This window comes from Pristiophorus japonicus, chromosome 9 (genome assembly GCF_044704955.1).
Source record: "Pristiophorus japonicus isolate sPriJap1 chromosome 9, sPriJap1.hap1, whole genome shotgun sequence".
Taxonomy (NCBI): domain Eukaryota; kingdom Metazoa; phylum Chordata; class Chondrichthyes; family Pristiophoridae; genus Pristiophorus; species Pristiophorus japonicus.
In genome coordinates this window covers 198241347-198256174 of record NC_091985.1, presented here as the reverse complement: position 1 = coordinate 198256174, position 14828 = coordinate 198241347, and the positions used below count along the sequence as shown (strand labels likewise).

General features: G+C 54.4%; 1 protein-coding gene across 1 annotated transcript in view; it reads left to right on the top strand.

Annotated features, from left to right (window-relative positions):
• Positions 1-14828, top strand: part of LOC139274043 (protein PAT1 homolog 1-like) — an 86482-nt gene that overhangs the window by 24971 nt on the left and 46683 nt on the right. The window contains 4 exon segments of the mRNA XM_070891097.1: positions 2327-2434; positions 3573-3650; positions 9660-9835; positions 12542-12637. Coding sequence (XP_070747198.1) covers positions 2327-2434; positions 3573-3650; positions 9660-9835; positions 12542-12637 — 458 coding nt within the window.

Below are 14828 nucleotides of genomic sequence, written 5' to 3'. Positions count from 1 at the left end.
CTCCTCCAGTCCCTACACCCCTCCCTATCTCTAACCTACTCCAGCCCTATAGTCCTCCCTATCTCTGTAACCTCCTCCAGTCCCTACACCCCTCCCTATCTCTCTAACCTACTCCAGCCCTATAGTCCTCCCTATCTCTGTAACCTCCATCGGCCAACATCCCCAGCATCGAAGCACTGACCACACTCGATCAGCTCCGTTGGGCTGGCCACATTGTCCGAATGCCCGACACAAGACTCACAAAGCTAGCTCTCTAGTCGGGACTCCTATACAGCAGGCGAGCCCCAGGTGAGCAGAGGAAACGATTCAAGGACACCCTCAAAGCCTCCTTGATGAAGTGCAGCATCCCCACCGACACCTGGAAATCCCTGGCCAAAGACCGTCCTAAGTTGAAGAAGAGCATTTGGGAAGGCGCTGAGCACCTCGAGTCTCGTCGCAGAGAGCATGCAGAAAACAAGCGCAGGCAGCAGAAGGAGCGTGCGGCAAACCAGGCTCCCCACCCACCCTTTCCTTCAACGACTGTTTGTCCCACCTGTGATAGCTACTGTAATTCCCATATTGGACTATACAGTCACCTGAGAACTCACTTTTAGAATGGAAGCAAGTCTCGATTTCGAGGGACTGTCTATGCACCCTCCCTATCTCTGTAACCTCCTCCAGCTCTACTCGCCTCCCTATCTCTGTAACCTCCTCCAGCCCCTACAACCCTCCCTATTTCTGTAACCTCCTCCAGCCCCTACAACCCTCCCTATCTCTGTAACCTCCTCCAGCCCCTACAACCCTCCCTATCTCTGAACCTCCTCCAGCCCTACTAGCCTCCCTATCTCTGTAACCTCCTCCAGCCCCTACAACTCTCCCTATCACTGTAACCTCCTCCAGCCCCTACATCCCTCTGATCTCTGTGCTTCCCCAGTTCTGGCCCCTGACATCCATGATTATAATAGCTCTACCATTGGCGGCCGTGAGCTCTGGAGTTCCCCCTAATACCCCTGTTCCTCGCTCTTTCCTCCTTTCAGGCGCTCCTTAAAACCTACCTTTTTGACCAAGCTTTTGGTCACCTGTCCCTAATATCGCCTTCTGTGCCACGGTGCCAATTTATGTTTGATGATCGCTTCCCTGTAACGCCTTGAGATGTTTTACTACATTAAAGTCTCTCTGGGCTTCGAGTGTAACCGCTCTCTCTCTCTGATCCATGTCAGCTGTGTCTCAGTGGGTAGCACTCTCCCCTGTGAGTCAGAAGGTTGTGGGCTCAAGTCCCACTCCAGCAGAAAAAAATCAAGTCTGACACTCCAGTGCAATACTGAGGGAGTGCCGCACTGTCGGGGGGCAGTACTGAGGGAGTGCCGCACTGTCGGGGGGCAGTACTGAGGGAGTGCCGCACTGTCGGAGGGGCAGTACTGAGGGAGCGCCGCACTGTCGGAGGGGCAGTGCTGAGAGAGTGCTGCACTGTCGGAGGGGCGGTGCTGAGTGAGTGCTGCACTGTGGGAGGGGCAGTACTGAGGGAGTGCTGCACTGTCGGGGGGGCAGTACTGAGGGAGCACCGCACTGCCGGTGTGGCAGTACTAAGGGAGTGCTGCACTGTGGGAGGGGCAGTACTGAGGGAGTGCTGCACTGTCGGAGGGGCAGTACTGAGGCAGTGCTGCACTGTCGGAGGGGCAGTACTGAGGGAGCGCCGCACTGTCGGAGGGGCAGTACTGAGGGAGCGCTGCACTATGGGAGTGGCAGTGCTGAGGGAGTGCCGTGCTGTGGGAGGGGCAGTACTGAGGGAGTGCTGCACTGTCGGGGGGGGCAGTACTGAGGGAGTGCTGCACTGTCAGAGGGGCAGTACTGAGGCAGTGCTGCACTGTCGGAGGGGCAGTACTGAGGCAGTGCTGCACTGTCGGAGGGGCAGTACTGAGGGAGCGCTGCACTGTGGGAGTGGCAGTGCTGAGGGAGCGCTGCACTGTCGGAGGGGCAGTGCTGAGCGAGTGCTGCACAGTCAGAGGTGCCGTCTTTCAAATGAGACTTTAAACTGGGGCTCCGTCTGCCCTCTCAGGTGGACGTAAAAGATCCCGTGGCGCTATTTTGAAGAAGAGCAAGGGGAGTTATCCCCGGTGTCCTGGCCAATATTTACCCCTCAATCAGCATAATAAAAACAAATTATCTGGTCATTATCACATTGCTGTGTGTGGGAGCTTGCTGTGCGCAAATTGGGCTGTCGCGTTTCCCACGTTACAACAGTGACTGCACTCCAGAAGTACTTCATTGGCTGTAAAGCGCTTTGAGACGTCTGTTGGTCGTGAAAGGCGCAATATAAAATCCACGTCTTTCTTTCCTTCTCTTGCAGCCATCCATCCTGTGCCCGACCCCCATCCACGTGCGGGCTCCGATTCACCAGCGATTCTCGTCGCCCTTCAGCGAGAGGATGTCTCCGACCCAGCTCCTTAACGTCACGGTAAGGGCCCGGTCTGACCGCCTGGGCTCGTTCAGGTCCTGCTGCTCCGGGTACACCCCCTTGGCTGGGGTGCAAGGGGGAGGGAGGAGAGATGTTGACGGGGAGGGGCTTAGAGTCCCTTCACCCTGGCCCCTTGGAGCCCTTGATGCGCACCACCATCCCCGGCATCTCGCTGTGCCATTAACTAGCTGTCCCAGGGAGGGAGCACCAAGGAACGGAGCTGGAGGGCAGTTGGCCGGGGCATGAGTATTGCGGAGAGGTGGGGGGGTGGGAAAGAGAGTGCGTTGTCGCAGTGGGGGGGCGGGGGTCGGGTTGTCGTCGGGATTTGGGTGGGGTCGGGAGGAGAGGACAGAATATAAGAATTAGGAGCAGGAGTCGGCCATTTGGCCCCTCGAGCCTGCTCCACCATTCAATAAGATCATGGCTGATCTAATCTTGGCCTCAAGTCCACTTCCCTGCCCGCTCCCCATAAACCGTGACTCCCTTGGAGAAACATAGAACATAGGTGCAGGAGTAGGCCATTCGGCCCTTCGAGCCTGCACCGCGATTCAATGAGTTCATGACTAAACATGCAACTTCAGTACCCCATTCCTGCTTTCTCGCCATACCCCTTGCTCCCCCGAGTAGTAAGGACTACATCTAACTCCTTTTTGAATATATTTAGTGAATTGGCCTTAACAACTTTCTGTGGTAGAGAATTCCACAGGTTCACCACTCTCTGGGTGAAGAAGTTTCTCCTCATCTCGGTCCTAAATGGCTTACCCCTTATCCTTAGACTGTGACCCCTGGTTCTGGACTTCCCCAACATCGGGAACATTCTTCCTGCATCTAACCTGTCTTAAACCCTAACCTGTCTAAGCCCTAAACCCTATCATAGAGTAGAGCTCGGAATGGGGGAGAGTGGGGCATAGTCGCGGCGGTGGGGCGCGGAACAGCTCAAGTTAGTCAGGAGCACAAGAAAGAATAGCCATGGTGGGCCAAGTGGCCGTTTGCAATCTTAACCTTCGTCCTTGTTGCCCTGGACTCTCCAGGAACTGATTCCTCTGTTGAACAGATGTGGGAATATCACCGGATTGTGGCATTCACCCACTGTTCCTGTCTTCTCTTTCCCCCTCCCCCCCCACCACCTTTTCTCCAGAATTCCTCACTCCGTGCCCACCATTTCCAGGGCAACATCACCCAGGTGCTGAACCCGCTTCTCCTTGGAACAACCCAGGTATGTCGTTGCAGTGGGGGCGGCGTTGGGAGCGAGGGTCCGAGAAGAGGGCGAGCGAGAGAATGAGACGACCCCGACCGCTGTTCGTTATTGCCCTTCACTCCTGTCTCCCGTTTCTCTGCCCGGTTCACGCCAACTCTGTCTCCCATCTCTCTCGCATTGAGGGCCTAGGGATACTGTGCGGCTGTCAGCCGTGGCTCAGTGGGCAGCGCGCGAACTCTCCTTCCGAGTCGCAAGGTCGTCTGTTCGAGTCCTACTCGTGGGATTGGAGCCCCATAATCCAGCCCGACGCTCCCTGTGCCAATACTGGGGGAGCGCGCCACTGTGGGAGGGGCAGTACTGAGGGAGCGCCGCACTGTCGGAGCGGCAGTACTGAGGGAGCGCCGCACTGTCGGAGCGCTGCACTTTTGGGAGGGGCAGTACTGAGGGAGCGCCACACTGTGGGAGCGCTGCACTGTGGGAGGGGCAGTACTGAGGGAGCGCCACACTGTGGGAGGGGCAGTACTGAGGGAGCGCCGCACTGTCAGAGCGCTGCACTGTGGGAGGGGCAGTAGTGAGGGAGCGCCGCACTGTCGGAGGGGCAGTACTGAGGGAGCGCCGCACTGTCGGAGGGGCAGTACTGAGGGAGCGCCGCACTGTCGGAGGTGCAGTACTGAGGGAGCGCCGCACTGTCGGAGGGGCAGTACTGAGGGAGTGCTGCACTGTCGGAGGTGCAGTACTGAGGGAGCGCCGCACTGTCGGAGGGGCAGTACTGAGGGAGTGCTGCACTGTCGGAGGTGCAGTACTGAGGGAGCGCCGCACTGTCGGAGCGCTGCACTGTCGGGGGGCAGTACTGAGGGAGCGCCACACTGTCGGAGGGGCAGTACTGAGGGAGTGCGGCACTGTCAGAGGGGCAGTACTGAGGGAGCGCTGCACTGTCGGAGGGGCAGTACTGAGGGAGCGCTGCACTGTCGGGGGGCAGTACTGAGGGAGCGCTGCACTGTCGGAGGGGCAGTACTGAGGGAGCACCGCACTGTCGGAGCGCTGCACTGTCGGGGGGCAGTACTGAGGGAGCGCCACACTGTTGGAGGGGCAGTACTGAGGGAGTGCTGCACTGTCGGAGGTGCAGTACTGAGGGGAGAGCTGCACTGTCGGAGGGACAGTACTGGGAGTGCGACACTGTGGGAGGTGCAGTACTGAGGGGAGAGTTGCACTGTCGGAGGGGCAGTACTGAGAGAGTGCTGCACTGTGGGAGGGGCAGTACTGAGGGAGCGCCTCACTGTGGGAGGGGCAGTACTGAGGGAGCGCTGCACTGTGGGAGGTGCAGTACTAGGGGAGAGTTGCACTGTGGAGGGGCAGTACTGAGGGAGTGCGGCACTGTCAGGGGCAGTACTGAGGGAGCGCTGCACTGTCGGAGGGGCAGTACTGAGGGAGCGCTGCACTGTCGGAGGGGCATTGCAGAGGGAACGCTGCACTGTAGGAGCTGCCATCTTTCAGAGGTTAAACCGAGACTCCTTCTGCCCCCTCAGTTGGATAGAAACAATTCCACAGCCACTGTTAGAAGAGGAGCAGGGGAGTTTTTCCCCGGTGTCCTGAATCAACATCACTAAAACAGATTATCTGGTCGTTATCACATTGCTGTATGTGGGAGCTTGCTGTGCGCTAATTGGCTGGGCATTTCCTACGTTGCATCAGTGACTGCGCTTCATGAAATGTACTTCATTGCCTGCAAAGTGCTTTGGGACATCCGGAGGCCGGGGAAGGCGCTGTATAAATGCAGGGTCTTTTGATAACTGCTGCGAGACTGGTACCTGTCGCTTTCAGTGCGCAGCTCTCAGACCGCAGTTATACTGCCCGGCACTGCTGCCCATTCTTATTTTGAAACGATGGAGAATGCAGATAGCTGGCGGGCAATGCATTTGTGTGTGGCTGTTGCACGGGCACTTTGCCACAGGGTCCTGCCCTGTATCCGAGCTGCAGCAGAGCAGGATTATACTGTCGCCTGCGCACCGGCAGTCGGACGCAAGGCTCGGCAACTCCTGCCTTCGGGCGCCGCACAGCTGCATCACCCGTCCAGCTCTGGAGTTATACTCTCGCCTGCATGCTGAGCGATGGTGGTTGTCAAACTCCTGACCGATGGACGATTCATTCCCACCCTGCTTTAAGACGTGCTGGAGTTATACTCTCGCCTGCACACTGTGATGGGGATCTCGCCATCGAGCCTGATGGGGAAGCAATATGATGGAGGCAGCGTATGTATCTAACCCGTGCTGTACCTGCCCTGGGGGTGTTTGATGGGACACTGTAGAGGGAGCTTTACTCTGTATCTAACCCCGTGCTGTACCTGCCCTGGGAGTGTTTGATGGGGCAGTGCAGAGGGAGCTTTACTCTGTATCTAACCCCGTGCTGTACCTGCCCTGGGAGTGTTTGATGGGACAGTGTAGAGCGAGCTTTACTCTGTATCTAACCCCCTGTACCTGCCCTGGGAGTGTTTGATGGGACAGTGTCGAGGGAGATTTACTCTGTATCTAACCCCGTGCTGTACCTGCCCTGGGAGTGCTTGATGGGACAGTGTAGAGGGAGCTTTACTCTGTATCGAACCCATGCTGTACCTGCCCTGGGAGTATTTGATGGGATGGTGTAGCAGGACTTGACCATGATCTTTCGGCAGTTGAGGTTTGTTTTCGAAACATAGAAATTTACAGCGCAGAAGGAGGCCATTTCGGCCCATCGTGTCCGCACCGGCCGACAAAGAGCCACATGGCGCTTGGTCAGCAGCCCTGAAGGTTACCTATAAAGCAATGAATAATGGCGGACAGGTAAAGAGCATCCTGCCCAACCAGTCCGCCCCCCCCACAACCCAGACCAATTGGGGGAAAAAAATCTGGGAAAATTCCATCCAGGCGATCGGAACTAGTCCAGGAGATCGCTCTTGCCCTATTAGGTTCTCTGAAGTACTTACCATCGTATATGTGCCAGCCAACAAGAGGTTATCCAGTCTAATCCCCCTTACCAGCTCTTGGCAGGTTATGGCATCTCAAGTGCCCATCCAAGCATCTTTTAAATGCGGTAAGGGTTTCTGCCTCTACCGCCTTGCCAGGCAGTGAGTTCGAGACCTCCATAATACTCTGCATGAAGAAGTCTCCCCTCAAATCTCCTCTAAACCTTCCACCAGCCACCTTAAACCTATGTCCCCTCATAATTGACTTCCACCAAGGGAAATCGGCCCTTGCTATCCACTATATCCAGGCCCCTCAAAATTTTATACACCTCAATGAGGTCTCCTCTCAACCTCCTCTGTTCCCAGGAGAACAAACCCAGCCTAGCCAATCTCTCCTCAGAGCTAAGATTCTCTATTCCAGGCAGCATCCTCGTAAATCTCCTCTGCACCCTCCAGTGCAATCACTTCCTTCCTATAATACGGCGACCAGAACTGCACGCAGAATTCCAGCTGTGGCCTAACCAGTATATTACCCAATTTAAGCATAACCTCCCAGCTCTTGTTTTCTCTGCCTTGGCCAATAAAGGCAAGCATTCTGTATGCCTTCTTAACCACCTTAACCACCTGGCCTGCTACTTTGAGGGATTTGTGGACAAACACTCCAAGGTCCCTTTGTTCATCTGCATTTCTAACTGGTCTACCGTTTAATGTGTACACCCTTTCCTTATTAGCCCTCCCCAAGTGCATTACCTCACACTTCTCTGAATTAAATTCCATTTGCTACTGTTCTGTCCACCCAACTAATAGATTGATATCCTCCTGCAGTCCATGACTTTCTTCTTCAGTATCAACCACACAGCCAATTTTAGTGTCATCTGCAAACTTCTTAATCATACCCCCTCTCTTCAAATCTAGATCATTAATGTATATCACAAAAAAGGGGACCCAGTACTGAGCCCTGCAGAACCCCGCTGGAACCTACCTACCTCTAAGCCAATTTTGGATCCAACTTGCCATTTTGCCCTGGATCCCATGTGCTTTTATCTTTGTGACCAGTCTGCTATGTGGGATCTTATCAAAAACTTTGCTAAAGTCCATATACATTACATCGTACGCACTACCCTCATTGACCCTCCTAGTACCGCCTTGAAAAATTCAATCAGGTTAGTCAAATACGATCTTCCGTTAACAAATCCATGCTGACTGCCCCTGATTAATCCTGTCTTTCTAAATGTAGATTTATCTGTCCTTCAGGATTTTTTCCAATAATTTTCCCACCACTGAGGTTAGGCTGACAGGCCTGTAATTACTTGGTCTATCCCTTTCTCCCTTCTTAAACAAGGGTACCACCTTAGCAGTCCTCGGCACCATGCCCAAATCCAAAGAGGACTGGAAAATGATGGTCAAGGCCTCTGCTATTTCCTCTTTTGCTTCACTCATTAGCCTGGGATACATTTCATCCGTGCCTGGGGACTTATCCACTTTCAAAGCCGCCAAACCCCTTAATACCTCTTCTCTCACTATGTTTATTTCACCCAGAATTTCGCACTCCTCGATAGTAGTATCTGCATTGCCCCTTTCCTTTGTGAAAGTATTCATTAAGAACCATACCAGCATCTTCCACCTCCACGCACAGATTACCCTCATGGTCTCTAATAGGTCCTACCCTTTAGTTATCCTCTTGCTCTTAATATAGTTATCGAACATCTTTGGGTTTTCCTTGATTTTACTTGCCAAGAATTTTTCATGCTCTCTCTTAGCATTCCTAATGTCCCTTTTTAATTTTACCTCTGAAGTTTCTATATTCCTCCAGAGATTCTACAGTATTTAACAGTCGGTATATGACATAAGCTTCCCTTTTTTCTTTATCCTCCCCTGTAAGTCCCTAGACATCCAGGGGGCTCTAGAATTGTTATTCCCACCCTTTTTCTTTAAGCTACGTGTTTGGCCTGAGCCTTCCGGATCTGCTCCTTAAATGCCTCCCACTGTTCCGACACTGATTTACCCACAAGGAGCTGTTTCCAGTCCACTGTGGCCAAATCCCTCCTTAACTGAGTAAAATTAACTTTTCCCCAATTTGGGACTTTTATTCCTGGTCTATCCTTGTCCTTATCCATAACTAACTTGAATCTGACTGAATTATGGTCACTGGCACCCAAATGCTCTCCCGCTGAGATTCCTTCAACCTGCCCAGCTTCATTCCTCAAAACTGAATCCAGAACCGCCCCTCCCGTGTTGGGCTTGTTACATTCTGACTTTAAAAAGTTCTCTTGAATGCATTTTAGGAATTCCGCACCCTCTATACCCTTCACACTATATTTGTCCCAATCAACATTAGTATAGTTGAAATCCCCTACTATTACTGCCCTATGGTTTTTGGACTTCTCAGAAACTTGCCTACATATTTGCTCCTCTATCTCCCTCCCACTATTTGGGGGTCTATAATACACACCCAGCAGTGTGATCGCCCCTTTTTTATTTTTCAGTTCGACCCATTTGTCCTCATTTGGTGATCCCTCTAACATATCATCCCTCCTAACCACTGTAATAGTTTCTTGAATCAATACCATGACCCACTCCCCCCTTTTTACCCCCCTTTCTGTCCTGTCTAAAAATCCTGTAGCCAGGAATATTGATCTGCCAAACCTGCCCCTCCTTCAGCCATGTTTCTATAATGGCTATAATATCATACTCCCAAGTGTCGACCTGTGCTCTCAGCTCATCTGCCTTATTCGCCATACTCCTTGCATCGAAGTATATAGCATTCAGAACAGGAAGACCCCCTTGATTACTACTTACTCACCCTTGTTTCCTCTGTCTTACAGATTCATTTTCTGCATTCTAGCTTTCAAATTTCAGCTTTACTACCTTCCCTATTGAATTTGTTGTCGGGTTCCCATTCCCCTGGGATTGGTGGGGCGTCCAAACTCGCGCTCGTCTCCTTTTGGTGGGGGGGGGGGGGCGTGGTGCTGAACCCTCGCTTGGGTGTATCTTTTTCATCCCTCGCAGACGTGACCCCCACTGTGTGTGTGTGTGTGTGTGTGTATACGTGCGTTTGACTTTGTGTCTTCTTGACCCCCCCCCCACAGCAGACGGGGAGGATGTCCCCCAGCCACTTTGCCCGAGTCTCAGGTTTGGTGGGGAGCCCCCTGACTGCCATGAACGCCAACCTGTTGCAAAGCAGGATGGGACAGATGATGCCGCCCGTCACCGGATTCCGGCCTTACTTCAGCGCGGCCACGGCGGGACACCTACAGAACGTCAGGTGCGGACGGGGGTTGGTTGGGGCGGGGGGGCAGGGAATCTGTGCCCGTCTGGCGAGGGTGCGGTTTTGAGCGCCGCTCATTCGGGTCCCGATCGCCAGTGGAATATTTGCCGACCTCTCTCGTCCGTGTCTTTATCACCTCCAGTCTCGGGGGAAATCCCGGCCGGCTTCACCTCTTCCATCCTGTGTACACTTCGCCTCATTCGAAAATTCTGCTGCCTCGTATCCAAACTCGCACCAAGTCCCTCTCGCACATCACCCCGCTGTTCTCGTTGACCAACATTGGTTCCCGTAATAACATAAGAAATAGGAGCAGGAATCGGCCATTTGGCCCCTCGATTCTGTTCCGTATTCAACAAGATCATGGCCGATCTTTTACCTCAACTCCACTTTCCTCCCCGATCTCCATATCCCTCGATTTCCATAATCTCCAAAAATCTATCAATCTCTGTTGAATATACTCAATGACTGAGCCTCCACAGCCCCCTCGGGTAGAGAATTCCAAACATTCACCATCACCTGAGTGAAGAAATTTCGCCTCATCTCAGTCCTAGATGGCCGAGCCCTTATTCTGAGACCGTGACCCCTGGTTCTAGAATCGCCTTATTATTGTTAAAAAAAAATAGATTGTTCTTATGAAAATGAACATCAGAAATAGGAGCAGGAGTGGCCCATTTTATTCTCTCAAGCCTGCTGTGCCATTCAATAAGATCATGGCTGATCTGATCTTGGCCTCAATTCCAATCCCCCGCACGCTCCCCATAACCCTTGACTCCCGGTAAAGCAACACTTCGATTTAAAAATCTCATCCTGGTGTTCAAATCCCTCCTTGGCCCTGCCCCGCCCTCCCAGTCTACGTAACCTCCTCCACTCCTACAACCCTCCGTGGTCTCTGCGCTCCTCCAATTCTGGATTCTGACCCTATGCAACCTCCCCCGCCCCCCCGGCCCCTGCCACTGATTTCCATCACTCCACCGTTGGCGGCCGTGCCTTCAGCTACCAAGGCCCCGAGCTCTGAAATTCCTTCCCTAAACCTCTCTCCTCCTTTAAGACACTCCTTAAAACCCACCTCTAACCAAGCTTTTTGTCACTTGTCCGCAATATGCCGTCGTGTGGCTCAGTGTCAAATTGTTAGTGTCAGCCGTGGCTCAGTGGGTAGTGCTCTGAATTAGAAGGTTGTGGGTTCAAGTTCCACGAGAGAGACTTGGGCTGACATTCCCAATGCCAGTACTGAGGGAGCACTGCACTGTCGGAGGGTGCCGTCTTTCGGATAAGATGTTAAACCAAGGCCTCGACTTCTCTCTCTGGTGGCTGTAAAAATCTTGCGGTATTGGAAGAACAACAGCGGGCGTTCTCCCCGGTGTCCTGGGCAATATTTACCCCTCAATCAACAACATCTTTTTTTTTAAAAAAAGATGATCTGGTCATTATCAGATATTGTTGGAGGGAGCTTGCTTTGCGCAAATTGGCCTGCTGCGTTTCCTACGTTACAACTGTGGCTACATTTCAAAAGTGCTTCTTTGGCTGTGAAGGGTGCCACAAGGATCAGTGCTTGGGGCCCCAGCTGTTCACAATCTCTATCAATGATTTGGATGAGGGGACCAAATGTAATATATCCAAGTTTGCTGATGATTACAAAGCTAGGTGGGAATGGAAGTTGTGAGGAGGATACTAAGATGCTTCAAGGGGATATGGAAAGGCGAAGTGAGTGGGCAAGAACATGGCAAATGGAATATAATGTGGAGAAATGTGGTTATCCACTTTGGTGGGAAAAATAGAAAAGCAGAGTATATTTTAAATGGTGAGAGATTGGGAAATGTTGGTGTTCAGCGGGACCTGGGTGTCCTTGTATACGAATCACTGAAAGGTAACCTGCAGGTACAGCAAGCAATTAAGAAAGACAATGGTATGTTGGCCTTTATTACAAGAGGATTTGAGTATAAGAGTAAAGACGTCTTACTACAATTAGATAGCGCCCTGCTGAAACCGCACCTGTGTCCAGTTTTGGTCTCCTTACCCAAGAAAGGATATACTTGCCATTGAGGAATTGCAACGAAGGTTCACCAGACTGATTCCTGGGATGGGGGGATTATCCTATGAGGAGAGATTGCGTACAGTGGTCCTCTTTTCTCCAGAGTTTAGAAGAATGAGAGGTGACCTCATTGAAACATACAGAATTCTTACAGGGCTTGACAGGGTAGATGCAGGGAGAGGATGTTTCCCCTGGCTGGGGAACCAGGGATCACAGTCTCAGAATAAAGGGTCGGCCATTTAGGACTGAGATGAGGAGAAATCTCTTCACTCAGAGGGTGGTGAATCTTTGGAATTCTCTACCCCAGAGGGCTGTGGATGCTCAGTCTTTGAGTATATTCAAGGCAGATATCGATCGAATTTTGGATAGTAAGGGAATCAGGCGATTATGGGGATCGTGCAGGAAAGGGGAGTTGAGGTAGCTCATCGGTCAGGATATTAGTGAATGGCTCGAGGGGCCGAATGGCCTACTCCTGCTCCGAATTCTTGTGTTCTTCTGTTAAGCTCTTTGGGAGCTCCTACGGTGGCAAAAGACGCTGTAACAATGCCAGTTCTTGTGATGATCGCTCCCGTGAAGCACCTTGCGACGTTCAACTACGTTGAAGGCACTGTGACAATAAAAGTTGTTTTGCGATGTTTACAAGAGACTGATGTCCAAACGCTTTGTCCTTTCAGGTCTTCGCAGTCCATGTTTCGAGCGGACACCACCCACCTTCACCCCCAGCACCGCCGCCTTCTCAACCAGCGACTGCAGCTGCAGAACTCCAGGAAGTAAGTAACTCCTCACTTTGTATCCAATTCGTCACGTCGGGGAAGAAGCCAAGGCCTTGCGGAGGGCGCAGAGGAGATTTGCGTGAATGGTACCAGGGAAGGGAGGACTTGTGTCCAATCATGGGCACCAGGCAGTAGAAAGGATGTCAAAGCATTGGAGAGGGCGCAGAGGAGATTTCCTAGAACTTATTTATTGATTCGTTCCTGGGATGTGGGCGTCGCTGGCAAAGCCAGCATTTATTGCCCATCCCGAATTGCCCTCGAGAAGATGGTGGTGAGCCACCGCCTTCAACCGCTGCAGTCCGTATGGTGAAGGTGCTCCCACAGGGCTGTTAGGGAGCGAGTTCCAGGATTGTGACCCAGTGACGATGAAAGAACGGTGATATATTTCCAAGTCAGGATGGTCTCCCGCTCTCTCTCTCGCTCTCCCTCTCGCTCTCTCTCTCCCTCTCGCTCTCTCTCTCCCTCCCGCTCTCTCTCTCCCTCCCGCTCTCTCTCTCCCTCCCGCTCTCTCTCTCCCTCCCGCGCTCTCTCTCCCTCCCGCTCTCTCTCTCCCTCCCGCTCTCTCTCTCCCTCCCGCTCTCTCTCTCCCTCCCGCGCTCTCTCTCCCTCCGCGCTCTCTCTCCCTCCCGCGATCTCTCTCCCTCCCGCGATCTCTCTCCCTCCCGCGATCTCTCTCCCTCCCGCGCTCTCTCTCCCTCCCGCGCTCTCTCTCCCTCCCGCGCGCTCTCTCCCTCCCGCGCGCTCTCTCCCTCCCGCGCGCTCTCTCCCTCCCGCGCGCTCTCTCCCTCCCGCGCTCTCTCTCCCTCCCGCGCTCTCTCTCCCTCCCGCGCTCTCTCTCCCTCCCGCGCTCTCTCTCCCTCCCGCGCTCTCTCTCCCTCCCGCGCTCTCTCTCCCTCCCGCGCTCTCTCTCCCTCCCGCGCTCTCTCTCCCTCCCGCGCTCTCTCTCCCTCCCGCGCTCTCTCTCCCTCCCGCGCTCTCTCTCCCTCCCGCGCTCTCTCTCCCTCCCGCGATCTCTCTCCCTCCCGCGCTCTCTCTCCCTCCCGCGCTCTCTCTCCCTCCCGCGCTCTCTCTCCCTCCCGCGCTCTCTCTCCCTCCCGCGCTCTCTCTCCCTCCCGCGCGCTCTCTCCCTCCCGCGCGCTCCTCTCCCTCCCGCGCGCTCTCTCCCTCCCGCGCGCTCTCTCCCTCCCGCGCGCTCTCTCCCTCCCGCGCTCTCTCTCCCTCCCGCGCTCTCTCTCCCTCCCGCGCTCTCTCTCCCTCCCGCGCTCTCTCTCCCTCCCGCGCTCTCTCTCCCTCCCGCGCTCTCTCTCCCTCCCGCGCTCTCTCTCCCTCCCGCGCTCTCTCTCCCTCCCGCGCTCTCTCTCCCTCCCGCGCTCTCTCTCCCTCCCGCGCGCTCTCTCCCTCCCGCGCGCTCTCTCCCTCCCGCGCTCTCTCTCCCTCCCGCGCTCTCCCTCCCGGGCTCTCTCTCCCTCCCGCGCTCTCTCTCGCTCCCGCGCTCTCTCTCGCACCCTCCCGCTTTCTCTCTCGCTCCCTCCCGCTTTCTCTCTCGCTCCCTCCCGCTTTCTCTCTCGCTCCCTCCCGCTTTCTCTCTCGTTCCCTCCCGCTTTCTCTCTCGCTCCCTCCCGCTTTATCTCTCGCTCCCTCCCGCTTTATCTCTCGCTCCCTCCCGCTTTCTCTCTCGCTCCCTCCCGCTTTCTCTCTCGCTCCCTCCCGCTTTCTCTCTCGCTCCCTCCCGCTTTCTCTCTCGCTCCCTCCCGCTTTCTCTCTCGCTCCCTCCCGCTTTCTCTCTCGCTCCCTCCCGCTTTCTCTCTCGCTCCCTCCGCTTTCTCTCTCGCTCCCTCCCGCTTTCTCTCTCGCTCCCTCCCGCTTTCTCTCTCGCTCCCTCCCGCTTTCTCTCTCGCTCCCTCCCGCTTTCTCTCTCGCTCCCTCCCGCTTTCTCTCTCGCTCCCTCCCGCTTTCTCTCTCGCTCCCTCCCGCTTTCTCTCTCGCTCCCTCCCGCTTTCTCTCTCGCTCCCTGCCGCTCTCTCTCTCTCTCTCTCCCTGCCGCTCTCTCTCTCTCTCTCTCTCCCTGCCGCTCTCTCTCTCTCTCTCCCTGCCGCTCTCTCTCTCTCTCTCTCTCTCTCCCTGCCGCTCTCTCTCTCTCTCTCTCTCCCTGCCGCTCTCTCTCTCTCTCTCTCTCCCTGCCGCTCTC